General features: G+C 55.9%; 2 protein-coding genes across 13 annotated transcripts in view; one reads left to right on the forward strand and one right to left on the reverse strand.

Annotated features, from left to right (window-relative positions):
* The window catches only part of Dlec1 (deleted in lung and esophageal cancer 1), a 45,803-nt gene extending 33,655 nt beyond the window's left edge, over positions 1 to 12,148 (forward strand). For 4 of the 9 annotated variants that reach the window (XM_006512152.4, XM_006512156.4, XM_006512153.4 and 1 more), the window contains 16 exons: positions 543 to 667; positions 1,106 to 1,285; positions 1,441 to 1,511; positions 1,940 to 2,091; positions 2,676 to 2,794; positions 3,278 to 3,348; positions 6,480 to 6,682; positions 6,767 to 6,886; positions 6,968 to 7,093; positions 7,209 to 7,303; positions 7,486 to 7,570; positions 7,780 to 7,983; positions 9,918 to 10,079; positions 10,881 to 11,034; positions 11,259 to 11,382; positions 11,473 to 12,148. In XM_006512152.4, coding sequence (XP_006512215.1) covers positions 543 to 667; positions 1,106 to 1,285; positions 1,441 to 1,511; positions 1,940 to 2,091; positions 2,676 to 2,794; positions 3,278 to 3,348; positions 6,480 to 6,682; positions 6,767 to 6,886; positions 6,968 to 7,093; positions 7,209 to 7,303; positions 7,486 to 7,570; positions 7,780 to 7,983; positions 9,918 to 10,079; positions 10,881 to 11,034; positions 11,259 to 11,382; positions 11,473 to 11,596 — 2,115 coding nt within the window. In that variant the 3' untranslated portion in view covers positions 11,597 to 12,148. Of the gene's footprint in view, positions 1 to 542; positions 668 to 1,105; positions 1,286 to 1,440; positions 1,512 to 1,939; positions 2,092 to 2,675; positions 2,795 to 3,277; positions 3,349 to 6,479; positions 6,691 to 6,766; positions 6,887 to 6,967; positions 7,094 to 7,208; positions 7,304 to 7,485; positions 7,571 to 7,779; positions 8,185 to 9,917; positions 10,080 to 10,880; positions 11,035 to 11,258; positions 11,383 to 11,472 lie in introns of those variants that run through there. The other 5 variants (XM_006512155.4, XM_006512154.4, NM_177117.5 and 2 more) reach the window with 5 other exon arrangements.
* Positions 11,945 to 20,995, reverse strand: Acaa1b (acetyl-Coenzyme A acyltransferase 1B). 4 transcript variants are annotated; one of them, NM_146230.3, is made up of 12 exons: positions 20,726 to 20,995; positions 20,493 to 20,586; positions 19,647 to 19,704; positions 17,828 to 17,907; positions 17,572 to 17,614; positions 15,718 to 15,816; positions 14,726 to 14,806; positions 13,502 to 13,692; positions 13,173 to 13,352; positions 12,864 to 12,919; positions 12,636 to 12,781; positions 11,945 to 12,315 (listed from the first exon to the last, which is right to left on the reverse strand). In NM_146230.3, exons 1-12 carry the CDS (start codon positions 20,894 to 20,896, stop codon positions 12,240 to 12,242), a joined length of 1,275 nt encoding a protein of 424 aa, NP_666342.1. In that variant the 5' UTR covers positions 20,897 to 20,995; the 3' UTR covers positions 11,945 to 12,239. The 4 variants fall into 4 exon arrangements, with proteins under 4 accessions (NP_666342.1, XP_006512177.1, XP_011241272.1 ...); XM_006512114.2 differs by lacking the exon at positions 17,572 to 17,614 and having other exon boundaries at positions 20,726 to 20,879; XM_011242970.1 differs by lacking the exons at positions 20,493 to 20,586; positions 20,726 to 20,995 and adding an exon at positions 20,183 to 20,384.
* Between the last annotated feature and the right edge of the window lie 52 nt (positions 20,996 to 21,047).

Consider the following 21,047-nt stretch of genomic DNA (forward strand, 5'->3'; position numbering starts at 1 on the left):
TCCTCTCACCATCCTGACCAAAGCAGCTCAATGAAGGAGAGTTTGATCACTCTGTCCACAGTTTGAGGTTGCAGAGCATCATGGCGGGGAAGCCTAGCCATGTCACATCACTCCTGCAAGCAGGAAGCAGAGAGGGATGGACACCGGCAGTCAGCTCGATTCTTTACAGTTATCCTGGGACTTTCTCCCATGGCACGGAGTGCCCACAATTTCAGATGGATCTTCCCATCCCGGTTAACACTGTCTCCTTCACAGGCATGCTAAGCCGTCTGTTTCCATGGCAATTCTAAACACCATCAAAGTTGACAACAAAGATTAACCATTATACTTTCCTGTGGATATATACAGATATATAGGGCAGACGCATATATCCATGTATATTCGCCAGCCTCTAAGGGGCTTGTCTGGGCTGGCAGGATGGCTCACTGCAGGCTCTGGAGGCTCATCGTCAGGCAGAAGGCAAAGCCTTCATGTTGAATTACCTGTGGCTCATCTTCTGAGGCCCCAGCCTCAAAGCCAACCTGTGGATCACCTTCCTACAGGAAAAGCTGACCAATTTGGTTCTCCTTTGTCACGTGTCTGGCATGGAGAAGCCGCTGGTCCTGGGCATCTCTGGGAAGCCCCTGGGACTTCAGGTGACCATCTCCATAGTGGAATCTGACGGAAGGTGAGTCCAGGGTAGGTGCAGCCACGTGGAGGGCCGGCACTGCACAATGGTACCAGCCCCTGCTCCTCCCAAGAGGACTCCCACAGCAGAGAGAAGGCTCCCAAGTTGTCATAGGCCTCACCATCTCTACAGAAATCTTTCCAGCCCAGCCATACACACTGCGAGGCAGGAGATGGCAGGGATCCTCTGCAGGTTTTCCCACATGAGGCCCAGCAACCAGGAAGCATTCCTTTCTCACGCCACTGGGGCAATTTGAACAGCCTGAGTATGCCTCTGGCACCATGAATTGGCGAGAAGCTCGGTCCTGGGGTCTGGCACTCCATGAGGAGGGGATCAAGAATTAAGTTGGGTTCCAGGACTACTCCCCCACCACACCCAGGTAGCTCTCTGAACGGGAGCAAGGGTGGTGGGTAACATAGCGTCTGTGGTGTGGGACAGCAGCACCACCAGCACTACACAGGAGGAGCTGCGCTTGGACTTCGGCTCGAAGGTGCCACTGAGGACGCCCGTGATTCGCCATATCATCCTGACAAACTGCTCCCCGATACAGACCCCATTCACCCTCACACTGGAGTACTTCGGGAGCTCCCAGGACAGCCTGTACAAGAAGACCAGCGTGTAAGTCTCAGCATCTCCCTGGGGCACTTCCCAGGCTACGCCCTGTGGGATATCCTCACTGGGCCATCGTGTGGCTCGGAAGGCTGCCACAGGCTATGGCTTGGGGTGTGGGAGGAACTGACCACCTCCATACTGTCCTCTCTCTGTGTGTGAAGCCCTGACGTGCCTCCTGCCCTGCTGAAGACAGCACGCATCCAGCAGCACGTGGCCAAGAAGGAAAGGCTGGGTAAGCGGCATCGGCGTAGCAAGTGTCGGGCCCACGCCACAGGCAGAGCCAGGTTTGACATGGCCTTCTGACGATGTGGGCCAGTGCCTGCCAAGGAGGGAGGGGCGACCAGAGACTCCCTCTCAGTGCATTTCTCAGCAAAATCCCCAAGATGGCCAAGGCTTTCCCCTGGCGGGGCCTGAGGCATGTATATAGGACATGGTTTGGGTTTGGGCTGGCAGCAGCTTGATTTCAGACACAGATAAACTAGGATTTACCTGATGACCCCAGCCAGGCAGAATGGCAGAGCAGAGGGGTGACGTCAAGACCATGGGCAAGCAGGCTGCCTGACTGAGGAGCGGTTGCACAGGCCAAGCCTTACTAACCCTTGGGGATTTCAGCCCTCACTCTCAGTCCAGTCCTGACCCTCCGCATTCTGTCCTCCTCAGACTTTGTGGAGAGCATGTTATCTCACAGGAAAGGAGCTGCCTTCCTTCCCCACATCTCCCAGGGCATGCTGGGAGCCTACCAGGAGCTATGTATTGACATCACAGGCTGTGCCAACATGTGGGGCGAGTACTGGGATGAGCTCCTCTGCGTGGTAAGGACATGCGTGCGGGCACACCGTTCCTAGTCTCCTCCCTGCTGGCTGTGGCCCGCAGCCTCTGCAGGCACAGCTGCCGCCCACTCACATCCTCCACTGCTTCCAAGGTCAAGGCTGGGATGCTTCAGACAGGAGGGTACCCCTGTGTAGCAGAGCCTTCTGGATCTCCATGCTGTACAGGGCAGGCTGGGAAGAACAGTCTAGAGTAACAAGGCGGTAACAGCTACCCAGGCTCTTCACCCTGACCCAAATCTCTGCATTTCATTATTTGTTAGCCGGTCTATTCACATAGACAGTCTTTAAGAAACTAAAAGATAGAGAAATTTGAACAAAGAGGCCCTAGGAGGGCAGAGGCCCTGAGGCTAGTAGATCAGTAGAGACAGCAGGGCTGTGATGGGAAGGAAGGGCAGCCATATGGGTGAAGTAGCCCAGGTTGAGGGTGCCTAACCTGGGGACTGGGCAGTGAGGGAGGCAGTCAGCAGGAACTGAGTCCTAGGGACCCTGGGCTAGTTGGACAAGCAGAAGCGTTGCCTGACAGTAATACAGTGGCTCTCACTCACAAAGAACTGGTGTGCTTGCAGGTGGGAGACCTGCCGGTCACTGTCATCCCGGTATACATGGCCGTGGTGGGCTGCCCTATCAGCTCCCTGAGGAATACGTGCTACAGTGTGGCCCCATTCCAGAAGGAGCCTATCACCAGGTGCCCAGCCTCAGCCCTGGTCTCTGATCCCCAATGACTGATCACACACACACACACACACACATACACTCACACACTCACACAGAGACACCAGAACCCACTAGCTGCCAATCTAGGCTGCCTGCTGCCAGCTTCTGGTTCTCCATCTTGGAGAAGAGTAGCCTCAGGGGGGCATGGCTGACATCTGTGTGTCTCTGAGCTTTGGCAGGGGTGGGTGGGCAGAGGGCGAGCCAAGGCAACACTAGACCCCAGGGCTGACACAGATAAACTAGGATTTACCTGATGACCCCAGCCAGGCAGAATGGCAGACCAGAGGGGTGATATGACCTCTTGTCCAACACTCTGCAGCCCTGGGTCTTGATGATACTGGGACAAGGACAGATAGCTGATACTCTCTGGCCTGAGTTCCACACAGCATCCCCGCCTCCCAAGGTGACAGAGTCTGTAAGGAGTGTGCTAGCTAAGGCTGCTCTTTGCCTCCAGGTTTGGGACCCAGATCTCTGGAGGAGATACAGTCACCAGATCTCTCCGTCTGTATAACTCCAGTCACTGTGGTGAGTTTGTTCGTGTGATGGTCAAGGGGATGTGTCTGGTAGGGAGAGGCTGTGCCTCAAGAGAGCTGAGAGCCATGGACAGGACTCAAGGAGTCCAAGTGGCCTGTGCTCTTGAGACAAACACATCTCTGCCAGGCCAGGGTTGAAAGAAAGGTGTTTCCCTCCTAGAGGATGGGACTCATCCTTGCTTAACTCTGTCACCAGGGTCACACTATCCCCAGGGACAGATACTTCCAAGGGTCTCTCTTCTCACTCCTTGGACCAACACTATCTGAGCTACACACACATCAGCTGCTAGGCAAGGAGCCCGGGATACTGAGAGAACAGGACAAAGGGTTTTATGCCACCCCGGGGTGGGGGTGGGGATTCCATCTTGATAGCAGTGTGACCTGGCGCTGGGGGCCGTTGTGGAGCCTCTGGACTTCATTGTGGAGGGCACTTAGGCTGCATCTGAGTAAAGCCAGAGGTGGCTGGGGCAGGGTGGGGCATTTGGTGATTTAAGGAAGAGTTTATGGACAACTCAGAAGCCAGAGGTTTAAACAATCTGGGTCATTCCGAGGAAGGCCCAGCCAGAGGTGAGGAGCAGGGCTCTGGGATCTGCTCCTTGTGGGATCCGCATATTTCTGAAGCTATTTCTGTCTTCATGACTAGCGTGTCTGGAAATCAGGCCCTCCTGGAGTTCACAACAGTCTCATGTTGTATTTTCAGCTGCTTTATTAGATGGACTTGTGAGCATCTTCTCTGGTCCCACCTAGGCTGTCCCTCGTTGGCCCCTTAAAGCTGTCACTCTTAGGACTCCCCTTGCCTCATATGAACACTGCTCCCCTGGGTATCTCTTAGTGTCACTGACTTGTCAACACTTTGGTGTGAATTTCTGTTTGTTTACTTGTTTTTAAGTTTTAAAATTAAGTTTGTTTATTTGTGTGTGAAGAGGGTCATGTGTGACAGAGGAGTGTGGAGGGCAGAGGTCAATTATCAGGAGTCTGTCCTCTCCTGTCATGTGTGGTTTTGGTAGACAGGAGGCTAAGCTTTTGAAAATCCTTGTCGGTGGAGTTTTACGGTTGGTTGTGTTGTTGAAGGGAGTCAGCTGAGGATGTCACCCACGCTAGATCAGAGTTCGGCCCATGGTAATCTCCCCGACATTCTCTCTCTCTCCTTTAGTGACATGGTCTTACTAAGTTGCCAATGCTGCCCTTGATCTCACACAGGGCAGATTTGAACTTGGGATCCTCCCATCTCCTCTTCCCAAGTAGCTGGGACCACAGACCTGTGTCATGAGCCCAGCTATCCTCTGGGTGTTCTCTCTGGCTTCCATTCTCCCTCGTGGTCTCCTCTCCACTCAAGATCTCTCCACACTGTTCTAGTCCTCCAAGCTCAGAATGTAGAGGTCCCTGGCCACCCTGCTAGGAAGCAGACACTAGGAAACAGGCAGGAGAGACAAGGCCGAGGGCTTTGGGTGTATCCTGAGGCATTCCCCAGTGCCAGCACCCACACCTGACTTTGTAGATCCAGAAAGACCATGCTGATCGAGACACGAGGAGGAGACTGGATATTAGTCCAGCATCCTGCTTTTCCAGAGGAGTTATGGTACCAACTCAGGAGGCAGTCTGGCTGAGGGAAGCTTTTGCATGGTTGTGCGAAGTCTGAACAAGCTTTTGAGCTGTTAGAAAGCACCTAGGTGGGGTACAGACAGAGGACAGAGAGGGCACTGTGCCTGGTGGGGTATCCTAGGTGAGAACAGATGGGAGCAGGATTACAGACAGGTTCAACTCTGGGCAGGACTTCTGGCAGATGATTCATGAGTCATGGCCACCACTGGGAAGGATGCACCACACAGGAGGTGTCAGAGGAGAGCAGGTACCACGTGGCTCTGTTATGTGCACAGGAAAGCAGGCAGTGTGGCAGCCCAGATTTCGGGGAGCAATGAGGTGTACTCTCTTCAGCTTAGAGGACTTAGCCAGTGCTATCAAGAAGTATCATGAAGTTTTGGTTCACCCAGAGTTGAACTTTGCCTCATGGCCAGAAGGATCAGAGAATAAAGGGAGGTAGAAATTGCTGGGAAGATGCTCATACAGGTTAGACTGACTGGGGGAGGAGAGGAAAACACACTAGAGCTGGTGGGTGAGGGTGGAGAAGGTGGAGACTGTGGGACCTGAAGGGCCAACCTGTCAGAGACAAACCAAAGGGACAGGAAGCTGTAGGAAGCAAGGAGGTCCTAGGTCCAGAGATTTGGCCATGAAGACTGGTCATGTGACCATGGGGCTTCAGGTAACTGAGCTAGATGGCATAAGCCTGTGAAGAACTACATGTCTTGCTGTATGTGCACATGCATGTCGGATGGACATGTACATGTGTGTTCAGGCGTGATCACATGAGCTTGCCCACATTGGTAGAACCAGAAGACAGCCTTCAGTGTTGCTCCTCAGGTCCCATCCACCTTGCTTGCTGAAATGGGGCCTGTCGTTGTCCCAGGACTCGGCAGATAGCATAGCCTGGCAGGTCAGCAACCCCCAGGGTCAGTCTATCTCTGCCTCCTCAGAGCTGGGATGGCAAGTGTGTGCTGCCACATCTAGCCCTTCCACGTGCTGCTGTGGTTCAAACCCCAGTCCTCATGTGTACAGGGTCCTAGCTTGCTTTCTGTTGCTGTGACAAACACCATGGAAAAGAAGAATCAACTTGAGGAGGAAAAGGTTTATTTGGCTTACGGTCCATCATCAAGGGAAGGCAGGAACCAAAGCAGAGACTGTGGAGGAGTCTCTGCCTGCCAGCCTGCTCCTCTTACACAACCCAGATCCGCCTGCCCAGGGGTGACCTTGACCGTAGTGGGCTGGGCCCTCCCACCTCAAACACTAACGGAGAAAATATTCCATAGACATGCCCACAGGCCAGACTGATGGAGACAACTTCTCAACTGAGGGCCCATCTTCCCAAGCAACTCTAGTCTGGGACAGGTTGACAAAACCTAGCCATCACACACAGCAAGCACTTGACCAACTGAGCCGTCTCCTCATCCCCATGAACTTCTCTCTAAAACTGCAGCACCATGAAAATAGCGAGGAGTGTGGGAGAATAGGGAGGTGGGGGCCAGAGGGAGCCCACCCACTCTCCTTTCTCCTCCATGGCCGCCCCAGACATCCGCCTAGACTGGGAGACCTACATCCCAGAAGAAAAGGCGGACCGGCTGCTGGAGCTGCTTGTGTTTTATGGGCCACCCTTCCCACTGCGAGATCAAGACGGCAGTGAGATTGTGTGCCCTGAGACCTCGGAGGCCAGCTTACCAGGGTCTCCATGCCCCTCCAATGTCTCAGTGTCTAGCCACACTGTCCCCTCAACGGTGAGCAGGCCCACAGGGCGTGGTGGTGAGGTGTGGCCCAGGCCCGCTGGGCCCACGTGAGCCGTGGGGTCTCGTTGGCAACAGGGCAGCTGCAGTGGCGGCGGCGGCGGCACCAGGGCCGAAGAGCAGATCATGTCTGTCATCCTGCAGAGGCACGAGGCAGTGCCCGCCGGCCACATATACCGTATCAGCCCCAAGCAGTTGGTGAGTACGCAGGGGTAGGAGCTCCTCTCGTGGAGCTGCCCTGGCCTGCCAATGAACACGAGGCTACTGTGTTCCTTCCAGGTCATCCCAGCTGGAGACCACAGGACCATCTACATCTCCTTCACGCCCACGGTGCTCGACCCAGGGGTCATGCACAAGGTGGGGTATACTGGCTATGCCCTGGGCTTCATGAGCTTGGATAAGGAGGTGAGCCTTCCCACCTGGGCCAAGGGGACCATGGCCACCTCCTCTCCCCTGGGAGCACCATTGCCTGCTCCACCCGGGGGACCAGTAGTGATCTCTGATGGATTGGGCCCCACAGACAGACAGACAGATTCCAGGCCGAATGCGACGCCTTCAGGACTTTGCCGTGAGCCCCCTGAGACTGGATCTGAATGGCCACGTGAGACACGCGCAGTAAGCCCACAGGACCTCCCTCCCCTGCCCCTGTCCTCTTTGAGAGAGGACACTTATTTCCCTGGTGTGGTTCTCCTAGCCAAATTGACAGGTGTGGGAGGGAGGCAGAGACAACAGGCAGAGGGAGAGGGCGCTGTTGGGCCCAGATCCTGGTGTCCTGAGCAGCACCTGTCACTGGGCAGGCTGCACGTCGAGCTGGACAGCAGTGGCTACTTGGAATTCTGGTGCCAGGCCAGCGACCTTATCCCCCAAAATCCCTGCAGTGGGGTGAGTATGCCATCAGCCTGAACCAGTCAAAGGACTGCACCTCCTACTGCACCTCCTACGTGCCTGTGGGTCCTTCCAGGACACGGGCCTTTCAAGTCTTGAGTCCCATTCCCAGAGTGATAGGCCCGAGGAGTAGGAAGAGATATGCCACAGTGATGTGCCATGCCAGTCACACTCACCGCCGGCCCCTCCACCTCTGTGACTTCCAGGTGCTAAGTGACCGGATTACCACCCGCCATCTGAAACTGACCAACACCACTGAAATCCTGTATGACTTCCAGGCCCGGGTCTCCAGGCCCTTCTTCATTTCTCAAGGTGGGGCCAGCTGGGACAGCAGAGCCCCTCATCAGTGTGAAGAAGGGACGGCCTCCACAGGCCAGTGGCTGATGATCCGTCCTCAGGACAACATGCTGGTCAGTGCAGGGGTGGAGCGTCTCCCCCACCACCCCCGCCTCTATAGGCAACACACAGGCACATCCTGCCCACATCTGGGAACGAGGTACAAATGAACAGTCGTGGGCGCATGCCCTCAGACACATCTCTTTCAACATATAAAGTCCCTCTGCACACGCTCGACACAGCCACACGTATCCCATAAACACATTCAGACTCTCTCCGGTGTGTGTCTCCATGTCCCCACCACTGATGGCCTGGCCGAGGCCAGCGCACACTACTAAGCACCTCTGCTTCACACCATGCCCCCTCCCTTCTCTTGTGCCCTTTGGCTCAGAGTTTAATGCCCTGTTGCCATGAATGTAAGTAAGTCCCTCAGAGCACAGGGTACATAGGAGCCTGCAGTTTTGAAGGTGGTGTTGTCCTGGGGATGCCAGGGCCTTGACACTTAACTGTGAACTTCTGCCTGCTTTTGGTTTGAGGTGCACGAAATAGGGATGGGACCCAGGCTTTGCAGAAATAGGGCATGCACACAACCCTTTGAATAGTGGCTCCCTGGGTAAGCACAGTCTTGTCCAGGGTGGACAGCCAAGCTGCAGACCCTCCCTCTCCCACCCCACCCCCAGCCCCCACCTTGCAAAGCCAACTTCCCCCCTCCCTTGCAGCCCCTCACCCCTTCTGTTGATGAGTTTTGGAGTTGGCCCTGAGTGCCTGCCTTACTCTGCACATCTTGGGTCATCACACCCACCTTCTGCACGATCTCACTGAGTCGCCATGCCCTTGCGGATCCGCCTTGCACTGTGTGCAGTGAGGGCCTGCATATGTCGCCTGGCAGACTTCCCGGGCCTTGCTTCTGGAGGTCGGGAGCCAGAGCCAGAGCTGCACAACATGGCGGAGCTCTCTTAAGCACTCTGCCTGGGCTCCCCACTAAGAGAGCTAAGGGGAAGAGAGGGGCTTTACACTAGAGCTTTTCAGGAGGTACTCCAGATGCTCCCAGAAAAGAAAAGTAACATCACATAGTAGCCTTGGGCCTGCCTCTGTGGTCACAGGCAGATGGTACGTGGGCATCCAGCTCCCGACCTGAACATTTTAGTTCTAGACCTAAACATACCCTGTACAACTGAATTCACCACCACCATGCCCTGTCCCATGTGGCAGTGACATTTTATCATAGCTGCCTCTCCTGCCAGCCAGAGCTCTGAACTCCCGATGACCAACCAAGCCCCAAAGGTGACCTCTGACCTGTCGGTGCTGCCCCTGCACCTCCTCCTGTCCCTGGACAATGGCTTCCAAGCCTGGGAGCACCAGCCTTCCGAGTGCTTGCAACAAACACGTACTCTCAACGCCCCGCCCAGGCGCCTTGCCCTGTGAAAATGTAGCAAGTGCCTCAGCCGATTTTGAGAGCTACCACCGCCAGTAGCTGTCTTCAGCTGATTCTGAGAGCTACCACCTCATGGAGCTGTCTTCAGGGCCACGAGCCCTTTATTTAGGTCTCCTACACACCATTTGCAGACCAGGTCGTGTTGCCCAACTCCCCACAGCTGCCTTGGATGGCCTGTTTCAGACCCTAAGGGGGCCCTCATGTCCTCAGGATAAGAACAGTTTTTCATTGGCACGTACACACAACCTCGGCTCAGGTCGTGCTCAGTGAAAAAGGCAGTTTCCTTACTCTGTTCCCTCTGGTAGACTCCTGGGGATAAGGAAGGCTGACCTCTGCTGACCAGTTATTAGGCACACAGCAGGTGTACCTATGCAGGCAGTGGGGACCAAATGCTACACGAGGGAGTGCTGCTGAGCCGTGAGCTGGGCAGTTGAGCCATGCTGGGTTCCACTGGCCCCATAAGCTAGGGGCTGAACAGCTAGGTCCTGGTTGGACCCACAGGGGCTGTAGGAGGGACCTGAGTGACACCTGCCTTCAGTGACCTAGAGTGACGCTGCATCCACATCTACTCAGGTGGATGTGTCCTTCTCACTGTCCCTGGAACTGCTGTCCTATCAGAAACTCTCGGCCGACCAGATGTTGCCCGGAGTGGATATTCAGGAGAGCGAGAACGGAGAGAGAAAGATGGTGTTCACACAGAACCTACTCCTGGGCTTCACCAACCAGACTGTTCAGGCATGTTCTAGGCTGCCCCTGCTATTCTCATTCCCCGCCACCTGGGGAGGAAGATGGCGCCATGCCCAGAGGGTGAAGGACTGGAGGGGGAAATCCAGGGGAGGGGGGCTCCCCAGAAGAAGTGACAGGCAAAGCCTGCTTCCTGTTTAACCGAGTGAAAATGGAGAGACCTAGAGTGTGGCCTCATTGGTAGACACGGTGAGCACCCGAGGAAGAGGGGCGGGGGTGGAGGGGGCGTGTGGGGGGTGGGGACACTACTCGGCTCCCTGTAGGGCTTTGGGTGCCACCCACACTGAGCAGCATTGAGGGAATCAGAGTGTCTAGCTGGGGATGCAAGTAAGGAGGTGAAGGATAGACCCTGTGAGATGCCAGAAGACCAGGAGTAGAGCAAAGGGGTGGAGCCCTGCAGCCGGAAACCCCGGGCAGCACCGGGGGCCAAAAAGAAGTTGCCTGTGGTAGTGCCTGAGTGACTTGTGGGCTCTTGTGGAGCCTCTGACCACTTGGCTCAGGATCTAATGAGTGGAAGGGTGTGCCTTGGACCCCCTAGGAGGAAGGAGACAAGGAAGGAGGTCAGATGGCTGACTGACCTATTGACGGGGAGCTGAGCACACAGCTTCACCGGAGAGGGGCCGCACGGTCTACCTGCCCCTCCGGCTTTGGTGGCAGTGCCAACCCCCTGCTGTCCCAACTCTGTTCAGAAGTATCCGTACTAGGGGGAGGTGGGGTCCCCGTGTCTCAGAACACCACCCCAGGGGGCAAGGTTGCCTCACCCTTCACTGAGTCACAGGCTTGGGCTCCCAGGAGGTGCCCCTGCGGGCCTTTGTGACCCTGCCAGCGCCACAGCTCTCCACCAGCTGGGTGGACTTCGGGACCTGTCTCGTGAACCAGCAGCACACCCGGCAGATCTACCTGATGAACCTCAGCTGCTGCCTGAGCTACTGGACGGTGCTGTTGGGTACGCTGGGCCCTCCCATTGCTGCTGTTCCTTGACGGGACTGAGCAAGACCCCCAGGAGGGACCATTGAGTCCTGCCCAGGTAGACTGGCGCCCTAGGGCTGGTGGCACCTGACACTTCCGCAGTCCTGCCTGTCATCCAGTTCCTGGTTGCCCTGCCTTGGGTTGCTGGCAGGACCAGAGGTGAACCCAAGAGGTTCATCTGATCCTTTCTTCCTGGTGCAGGACAAGAGGAACCAGCCAGGGAGGATCATGCGTTTGGGGTCTCCCCAGGCAGTGGACTGCTGGAGGCCCGAGCCACCAATGCACCCCCTACCTCCAGCCCACTTCAGGTGTTCTTCAACCCTAGGTAAGAGCTGCTGCTTCCCACCTACAGGGCACTGCCCAAGGGGCCTGAGTACTGGCTGGGACTGCCTAAGCTCACCTACCCCTCCCTCAGGAGCAGCATCCTCTATGAATCTACACTGGTGGTGGAAGGCGTGCTGAGCGAGAAGCCCTGTGTCCTGAGGCTTCGGGGCCTAGGCTCTTACGATGAAAGATACGTGAAATTCCATGAGTTCTGAGGCTCTGTAGTGCCCAGCCCCAGCCCCAGCCCCAGCCCCAGCCCCAGCCCCAGTCCTACCCCCAGCCCCAGCCCCAGCCCCAGCCCCAGCCCTACCCCCAGCCCCAGCTGAGGCCATCAATCTGGCTCAGGGTTGAGGAGCAGGGCTGCCGAACAGGTACACGGGCTATGGGGCTGGAGGCCCTCCTTAGGATGAAGGATCTCCTTCTGAGGTGTGGTGTGAGCCAGGCCCTGTGTGACAGTTTTCAGGGCCACCACCAGCAGAGTGGCTATGACAGTCACTACAAAGACCGTCCACAATTCCAACAAAGCAAGAGCTGGACCCTGGATGAAATGACTGCAACCAAGATCAGTTCACCCACGTTTACTGTGCCCATCACATCCACCATTCATGAAGGCACCGTCCCACAGAAATGAATGTTGTCCTGTGGTCAAGCATAGCATGCACTGTCTTTGGTTCGACCGAGAGAACCGGATTGGATGCCCCAGTGCCCACGTGTACCCATGCTGCAATTACATTTTCTAAATTAAAGTGCTGTGACACACCCCTCCACTGCTGAGTGTCCCACGCAGACGGCTTCTGTAGCGTCCCTCTCTGGACACCACTGTGGCACTCTCTGGGTTGTGCCGCCTGCAGCCAGGCCTCAGTTCCCAGGGTATTCAAAGACCGCAGCAGCTCCCATCCCAGTCCCGATGCACATGGATACCACGCCGTAAGCCCTGGGAAAGGAACCAGTGTTGGCTCACGCAGCCAAATCCCAGCCCATGCTCCCGCCAGGCAGAGCTGCAGCAACAAGGGCTCATGGACAGAGTCAGAACCTGCAGAGCAGGACTGTGGGAACTGAGTCCCAGACAGACACACACCCGGGTGACAGGTACCTGGTTATGCTGTTTTTGAAGCAAGGCTTCTGGAAGACAGGTCTCACCCCTCCACTCCCAGTTCAGAACACCTGTGTGTGGGTGCTCGCCTCCCCAAGCCCCAGCTATCAGACACCCCAGCTCGAATAACCCCCACAACACCCCACAAGGAGCAGCCTTACCGTCTGCCACGGCGCTTCAGTTCATTGAGTAGCGTGACAACCTGCCTTGCTCCCGTGCAGCCCAGGGGGTGGCCCAGGGCTATTGCACCCCCCAGCGGGTTCACCTTCTCTGCAGGAATTCCTAACTTCTCCACACAGTAGACGGCCTGGAAGGAGCCAGAGCAGCAGCTGAAGCCGCCATCTGCTCTGAGCTGCTCCGATCAATCCCACCATAACACCCAGGCTCACCTGACTTGCAAAGGCCTCATTGATCTCAAAGATGTCTATGTCATTCACAGTCAGCCCTGTAGACAAGATTTGGATCAGAGCTGACAGTTCTGGGCAGGACTCTAAATCCCCTCAGGTTCAGCCCCAAGTTCAGCTCTATTGTGTCTGTCAGGTGAGTGGGTTCTGGTAGTAAGCTAGGGAGGTCTTGGATGTGAGGTGCTAGCCTGACTCACCTCCATCCACAGCACCCACAAGCTCAAACCCAGCTCTCCCAGCCCCAGATACAGGTCTTGCAGGATCCAAGCACAGGATGAGAAGGAGCCACCTCACCTGCTTTCTGCAAGGCTGCAGGGATGGCATAGGCAGGTCCGATGCCCATGACGTCAGGAGGGACCCCGACCACTGCATAGGACCTCAGGACCCCAAGGATGGGGAGGCCCAGTTCTTCAGCCTTGGACCTCCGAGCCAGCAGGACGGCAGCTGCTCCATCACTCACCTGACTGGAGTTTCCTAAGGGAGGAAGGGTGGGACAAAGAGGCATCAGGCCAAGCCAAGGAGAGCCAGCTCCCCACCATCACCTTCCCAGGCGGCCCGGTCAGCTCCAGGTCTCAGAGTAGGACAGGCCACCGTGATCGGCCCTATTCCTGGCCCGCGCTCACCAGCCGTGGTAGAGCCTCCATCCTTGAAGGCAGGCTTCAGCTTGGCCAGGCCCTGCATGGTGGTGCTGGGGCGGACACCCTCATCCTGAGACACAGTGATGGTTTTCTTGTCACCCTTGTCATTCAGGACAGTGGTTGTCACAGGCACAATCTCAGCATGGAAGCATCCTCTGCTCTGGGCGCTTGCTGCCCTGCCAGCACCATGGACAGCGAACAACAGGGCTGTTTGTAGTCTCTTCCTGCAGGTCCCTGGCCTTTGCTAACTCAGGAAGGCTGTGCATCCAGGGACTGAGGGAGCTCTCAGTGACTGCTAAGATTCCTCAGACTCCACCTTCCTCAGGGAGGGAAAGGCCTGCCCAAAGCTCTCCGGAACTCAGCTGTAGCAGCTTCTTTCTGATTTCCCCGGTTTGGCGGTGCTCATCCCAGTCAAGAGCAGGGAGTTCAGGGTGCTACTATGTTCCCCCTCTCTCTAATCGCTGGCTGCTAAGCATGCTCAGCGGTCTCTTCTACAAAGCTGAACCCTTAGGAATGTTTGATTCTTCAAGGCTTGTGCTTGACTGCAAAAGATACAATTTCACCTGCTCCCTGTCTTAAATTTAAAAGCACCTCCTGGACATATTTTATGGTTCACACACTGTTGATACATGAAGCCTATCCAGATGAGCCAAACAAGGGAGGTAGAGCCATTTCCATGGGCAGGAGCACAGGGAACACACACTGGCCAACTCTAAAAGGTGAGGCTACCTGGCTGACATTTTATCCCTCCCTTTGCTCTCAATCCGTGACCTGAGCAGCCATCCTGCCCATCTGCTTCCCACAGACCCGAGGCTCTCGTTGTCTTAAATGGCGGCTTCAGGCCACCACTCCAACCCCAGGCTAGGAGGATTATGTCTTAGCACCACTGAGCCCCACACTCCAGGCTTAAGGATCACCAGTGACCGCCACGTCTGTTCAGAACGGGGTTCTTTTTCTTATGTCCCAAGAAGCAGAGTAGAGGGGGAGCCGAGGCCCAGCTAGGGAGAGGACACTCCCTAGAGAGAACAACCTCAGTGAACGGTTAAAGCAGACTGGGAAGACCCGCCCCACACTGCTGCTGAACCTTTCCACCTCCCAGCTGGAGGCACAAGGCTAGTCAATGCCTTAGTATCACAGTGGGAGCCTCAGCTCTGGCCATCCCCAGCCCCACCCTCAGCCCATCCCGTCCGTCCATCCCACCACACTCACTTCTGCTGGGAGGCCAGCGCAAAGGCATCCTGCTTCTGCCGTGAAACGCCAAACCGCTCAGCCACATTCTCCGAAGTTATCCTAGTGCACACACAGGAAAGCAGAGGCCATGGGTCTGTGGGCCTGAGGGCCAGGGCCACACTGTAGGACTGTGCTTGCACCTCTGGGTGTCCATGTCAGAGAGAGAGCTTCCAGCCATGCCCCAGGCACTCCTGGGTCATCATAAATACTGAAAGCCCATGTCCACAGACCTCAAAGGGGGAAGAGCAGCCTGAACTTGGGGCCTACAGAAGGAATTGTCCCCTGGTGAGTCGTCTCTGCCCATAAGAGAAGGGCAGGAAGATGCTAGGGACACTATCTGGCCCCAGTTTCTCCTGTGGCTTCCAGGCTACTCTTGGAAACACACAGGATGTGGAGAAAGACAGGCTCTCCTACGGTGAGCCTCCCAGAATCCCTTGCCCTTGGACGCGCCTTGAGGAGCGCTCACAGACATGGATGCAGAACTATATAACTGGAGAGGGGGAATAGACTTTTCACATTGCATGCCACTCATCTAAGTCCTCCCCAAACATGTTCAGTGCTCCCCACAACCTTCTTAGTGCTCCAGGTTTCCAAATAGGGCTTTTGGGGAAATCTGCCACCATCCTTGTGACTGGGCACCTCAGGTTGAGGGAAACGTGGGATATGTTTGGATCTTCAGGGGATTAGAGGAGACTCCAGCGCATCAAGAAAGGAAAGTCGAGGGTAGTGTCAACCCAGTACCTAGTTCCTGCTGAGTGCAAGACACTTGGAGGATGGAGAATGGGGGTGGAGAGGAGTGGGGCTCAAGGCTTGGCATTGACGAGAAAATTCCCTGGTGTATACACACACACACACACACACACACACAGAGAGAGAGAGAGAGAGAGAGAGAGAGAGAGAGAGAGAGAGGGAGAGAGAGAGAGAGAGAGAGAGAGAGAGAGAGAGAGAGAGAGATTCCTGTAGATACTCACCCCATAGGAATCAGGCAGTCTCTGGCCTTCTCGTTCTCCAGCAGGCGGGAAGAAATATTCCCATGGTTCCCTCTCTGGGACAGGGTCATGGACTCCACCCTGATGAAAAGGAGTGAGCTCTAGCTCTGGCAGGAAGCCCCAGGGATGGCCAGCTGTGCAGCAAGTGCCAGCCAGCAGGGGACTAAGTAAGCAGGGAGCCCTCCAGGAAAGCAGTGGCTCCCTGGCCAGTGACAGGCATTGAAGAGTGCCTGAGCCACTTCTCCCTCCAGCCCAAGACACAGTCCCAGCTCTGGGCTCTGGGGTCCTGCTGCTGCAAGGTGCTTACTGAGCCAAGTAAGGGGGGTTCCCAGGGATGGCCTTCCAGTCACCCCTCCAATGCAGCACAGATCAAACCAGCCTGATTCAGCCCTCAGCGTCCCTGAGTCAGAGGGAGGAAGAGAAACTGCGGACACCAAGCTTGTAGGTGAGAAAGGTCTTGCCCGCTGGTACAGATTGACAAGTGGGTAGGGTGGCTGAGGGAAAGGCTGGCTGGCCAGTGCAGACGAGTCAGGCATTGCATGGGGAAGTGGCCATGAGGCCTCATGAGTACCAGAGGCCTCCACTAAGTTCTCTTCTAACTTTAGCATAACATGAGCTGTAGTTCCTTTGGTATTAACTGCAGACCCTTGAATGTGGCGGGGAGCACTGAGCCGCTAAGCTATACCTTGGCCTTAAACCAAGTTTTTCATTTTGAGATAGGGTCTTCTTGCTAGACTGCCTCAGCCCCAGATTTACTCTGTTGCTCAGGTGGGCCTTGACACGTGCCCCGCAGAGTCAGCTGTGACTATTTAACCATGCTACAACACCCACAGAGCTGAGGTGGGTGTCTCTTTTTGAAGGTGAGGATGTGAAGTCCTGGCAAGGAACAAAGCTGGTTGCTGTCGCCAGCCTGAACTCCACACAGACCATCTGGTCCTATAGTTCAATTCTGGGCAAGCTGCAAATCTTACAGTTAGGGAATGTCAGGCTGTGACGCACCTATCCTCCAGGTATAGCTGCTATGTCTCCAACATCAGGATCCTCAACCTGCTTGGGACTAGATCAATCCCCCGAGGGCCTCATAGAACCCCAGCTTTCCCCCTTAAGCCACATCTGCTGTCCTTGTTATAACAAACATGAGGAACAGTGAGGCGCAGGCTGGCTGTGACCCTTGCCCACCACGGTCTCCTCCTGATGACACACAGGTCAGGATAACCCGGTGCAGGCAGCCAGGACCTGACCATAGGCCGGCAATGCTTCCTATCCAAAGCTATCCTGGAGCTGCTAGCTCTGAAGCCTACCAAGGCCATCTTCCACGGATCTTCTAGGCTGCCTTCCGACAGCAGAGCCCCAACGCTCTATTCTTTCCTGGAGACACTATCAATTATAACATCTGTAGCCCTTTGAGCCAGAGGCAGAGACAAAGTGGCATCTCTGAGTGGAAGGGACAGTGAGCAGATCACCAGAGATGTGACCACGTCCCTGACAACACAGTAGTGATCTGGAATTTCTCCCTTGGTACTAGAATGGCAGACACATTTACAGCTTAGGGACGTTTGCATAGTGAGGCAATGTCCCGAGTTGAGGGAATCATCCCACTACTTCTCTCAGGACCGTGGGAAGTGCAGAAGTGCAAATGCTGCAGGTATCCGGTGTGACAGTCAAAGTTGTAAGAATGGAAGACGCCACTCCACCCAGAACTGCATCCTAGGCTGCATCTGTGGGAGCCCAGCCCAGCCAGCTGCCACAGTGGGCAGGGAGAATCATAGCCAAGGAGAGCAAAATTAGGTTGATTGCTGCATTGGTTAATAGGGTCCGGCAGGAAGGCGATCTTACCCACAGGCCATGCCAATGTCATAAGACCCATTTCTGATGCCACCTGCAATAAAAGCACTTCATAACCACCCCTGGCCGCAGCGGGCCTGCCCCTGAGCAGCATGGCTTGTCCCCTCCCTCACAGGAGACCCAAGAGCCCCCCAAATGGCTTGGGGTGTGGCCATGGGTGTTCCTCCTCTCTCTCTGCCTAGGGTCCCGAGGGTCAAGGACCAAGGTCAGGGTACACTGCAGGGTACACCCAGCAGTCACCACTTACCAGCAATGTTGGCCACTGCCTGCAGTCCCGATGAACACTGTCTGTTGACCGTAGACAAAGGTACAGTCTCTGGGATGCCGCTGAAACAGAAGGGAGATGGCGGTCAGCCCTGGATGAGCACCTAGAAAGCAGGTCCCATGAGACTTCAGGGCCCCATGAGAGCCCCAGCAGTGAGTGTATAGATCAGGGCAACAGGGAATCTCCACTGGAACAGATCTGTAAGAACGGGAGCAGCTACTGCAGCTGTCTCCACCGTTACTGCCTAGAGTCCCCAGGCTTATTCTCCTGTCCTACGGTTCTCAGCACGGACCACGGAAGCCTGGTGTGCGCCACAGACAACCCTTGCCTCGAAGACTCTGCAAGGAAAACCAGTCATTTCTGGGGTCCTCCAAGGACAAGCGAGCCTGCTGCTAGCCTAAGACACGGCAGTAGCATCCCAACATTGGGCCACCATCCATCCTCACCTTGACCTTTCTAGTAGACACAGAGTTGGTCCGGTGTGTCTGGTTTTCTCCCCACTCCCCATGGTCATCCTTCAACCCCTTGCTCCGGAGCTTCCTGGGTTCAGCCATTGAAATGATCAGAGCTACCTTCCAAGGTGGCACACAAGCCTTGGCCAACGTGGCTAAGCACTAGGAGCCTCCCAAACCCTTGACTGACATTCCGAGAACCCCAGAGGATGAACACACAGGAATTAGGATGAGTCTGGTGTGCAGGAAAACCAGAGAATCCCTGAACTGCTGCTCCAAGCCAGGTTCTGAAGGCGCCCCCAGGAGGATGGCTCCCTAGGCTGTGAAGATTATCCTGGGTTCCCTAATTTCTGGTTACCACTCTTTACCAAATTCGTCAAGTTTCTCCTAAACAGCCTCCGAGCCTGAGGTTCCACCTGAAAGAGGCTGAGGAGCTGATAGTACTGTGCCTCACCAGATACCCAACCATAATACAGAGAAATGCACGTGTGAGGGCCACATCACATGACAGATCACATGACAGAGGGACCACTGAGAAGGAAGCCTGAGGGTTTGAGGAAGGTAAGCGCAAGGGGCAAGAGTATATTTGAGCAGGTTTTAGCCAGGACAGGGAGAGCAGAATGGGCAGAGGCGGCATAGATGCAGATAGCCCTGATTCAGTCAATTTGGAGAAGCCAGTTGGAGATGAGGGTACAGTTAATCTGCAGAGGGACGGGGAGACCCCGAACCTCAGGCTAAGTCTAACCCTTGCCAGCTCCCAGAGGTTCTGTTTGTCTGTTGTTTGTCTGTCTATTCCTGATCTGTCACTGGCCAGTTTGCTATGACTTTTGACCCACACAGCAGGAAGGACTGAGGGAAGAGTCCTCAGCCTCCACAGAGGAGCGAATGAATCCCTGCTTCCCCAGCAGGAGAAGCCAAGAATATCAGGTCTCCTCCTCCTGGGCTCCTAGGCATGTGTGGGGTACCCCCCCAGCCCCAAGCTCCAAGCTGCTAACGACTGGAGGAGTCTGGACTTCATAGGTGCTCAGCTAAGAATGGAAGCAGACGCTGCTCAGTATAGCCATGAGATTATTTAACTCTAAAGGGGATGTCATACGTTGTCTTTGTTTAAAAGTTAGGCCACAGAGAAGCTCTAACCCAGTCCCCAAGTCCTGGATGCCTTGGCCATCGGCCCAGTGACACACCCCCTCTAAGTAGGGAAAAGGTTATGGAGAAGAGGTCAGGTCAGTGGACTTTAGTTGCCTCGATATCTTCATTCCACCTGCTCTTCCACCACACACAGATACATCCCCAGTGCCAGGGCCTTCACCAGTCACGGTGGACAACCAAGCTGGAGCCAGAGAGATTACCTCAGGAACTGGGCGATGCGTGCCATAATGGCTCCAGCCCCGGGCTGAAGCACATTGCCTGTGGATAGAAGAGCCTTCACTCAGTGCCAGGTGGTGTCCCAAGGCCTAAGGCAAAACATGCCGCAGAAAGGAGACATTTCAGATCTCTCCAAGAATCACAGCCTCTGGAGAGAGGCGCACATGAGGCTGTGGAGGCTCAAACTCTGGGGAGTGGGGAGCCAGCTACCCAACAGCAGTACAGTGCTGGAGGGCCGCCAGTGAGCTTGCCAAGGCATGCTCCTCTGATCACAGGAAAAGACGGGAGAGACTCTAGGGTAAGAGACACAGTGCAAAGCCTGAACGCTGTGGGAAGCAGGGCTGTGGTGAGGGAAGCGGGTCTGCAACTGCTCACCTGCCCAAGTGTCCTCCTCCAAGCCCTGCACCACTGCAGAGATGAGGAACAGGCTGGCACCTCCGGACAAAACTGTGTCCTACACTATGTTCTAGTTCAGGGAAAGCCTAGGGGTTAAGGCAGGGTGGGGTGAACCCATCTGCACCTGTAACCCGGGACAGGATGTCCATGTAGGTAGAGAAGCGCGTTTTCCCGCCTCCTGGGGTCTCCTGGAACATCTGGGCTTTAGAACTTCTACTTGGTGGTGCTAGGCTTTCTAGCGCCTCTCAGGTTGCCGATGTGCCATGAGGGGGCGCCCAAGGTTCTACTCTTGAGACTGGCCATCGGGAGCAGCCTGATTCAGACCTCTGTGGTCGAGAGCCCTCCCGTTCAGTAACTCAAGTCTGTGAGAAGGGAGACGGATATTCGGGAGGAGGGCGGGGGAGGGCCGGTGCAGGACCCGCAGGGGAGCTCACCCACGGAGATGTCTCCCAGCTGCTCAGGCTTTAGCTTCACGTCCTGGAGAACCGCGGTCAACACGGCCGACAGAAGCTCGTCGGGGGTGGTGTCCTGCAGGGCGAAGCGCAGCAGCGGTGAGCCCAGCTCCCGAATCCCCGCCCGGGGACTCTGCGGTCACCGGACCCCCGACGGCAGGATCCCATCCGCGCTGGCCGCCTTCTGCTCCCCTCGCCCGCCCGAGGGGCCTCACCTTGAAGCAGCCACGGCTGGCGCGGCCAATGGGAGTGCGCCGTCCGTGCACCACCACCACGTCGGAGGCCGAGGCCTGCAGGAAGCCAGCGGAGCAGGGCGCAGCTTGCAGCGCGGAGCTCGACTCGGGCCGGCCGGCCAGGTGACCCAGCACTACCTGCAGCCGATGCATCGCGGAGGTGGGTCCCACCGATTTGCCAGCGCTCTGGGCGCTCACCCCAGTGAATTAAGGACGCGGGCTTGCACAGGGCAGAGCCAATTGGAGCCTTATATTTTCAATAAGTCCTGCCTACCCATTCTGCAGCCAATCAGAGGGCGACTCT

The sequence above is a fragment of the Mus musculus genome, chromosome 9 (genome assembly GCF_000001635.26).
Source record: "Mus musculus strain C57BL/6J chromosome 9, GRCm38.p6 C57BL/6J".
Lineage (NCBI taxonomy): Eukaryota > Metazoa > Chordata > Mammalia > Rodentia > Muridae > Mus > Mus musculus.

Excerpts from the sequence above, each read along its gene's own strand:
- Acaa1b (NM_146230.3), bottom strand. The coding sequence starts at position 20,896 with ATGCATCGGCTGCAGGTAGTGCTGGGTCACCTGGCCGGCCGGCCCGAG. Across the intron at positions 17,908-19,646 it reads CGCATCGCCCAGTTCCTGAG|CGGCATCCCAGAGACTGTAC; the intron begins GTAATCTCTCTG and ends CTTCTGTTTCAG. Across the intron at positions 13,353-13,501 it reads TGGAGGCTCTACCACGGCTG|GAAACTCCAGTCAGGTGAGT; the intron begins GTGAGCGCGGGC and ends TTCCTCCCTTAG.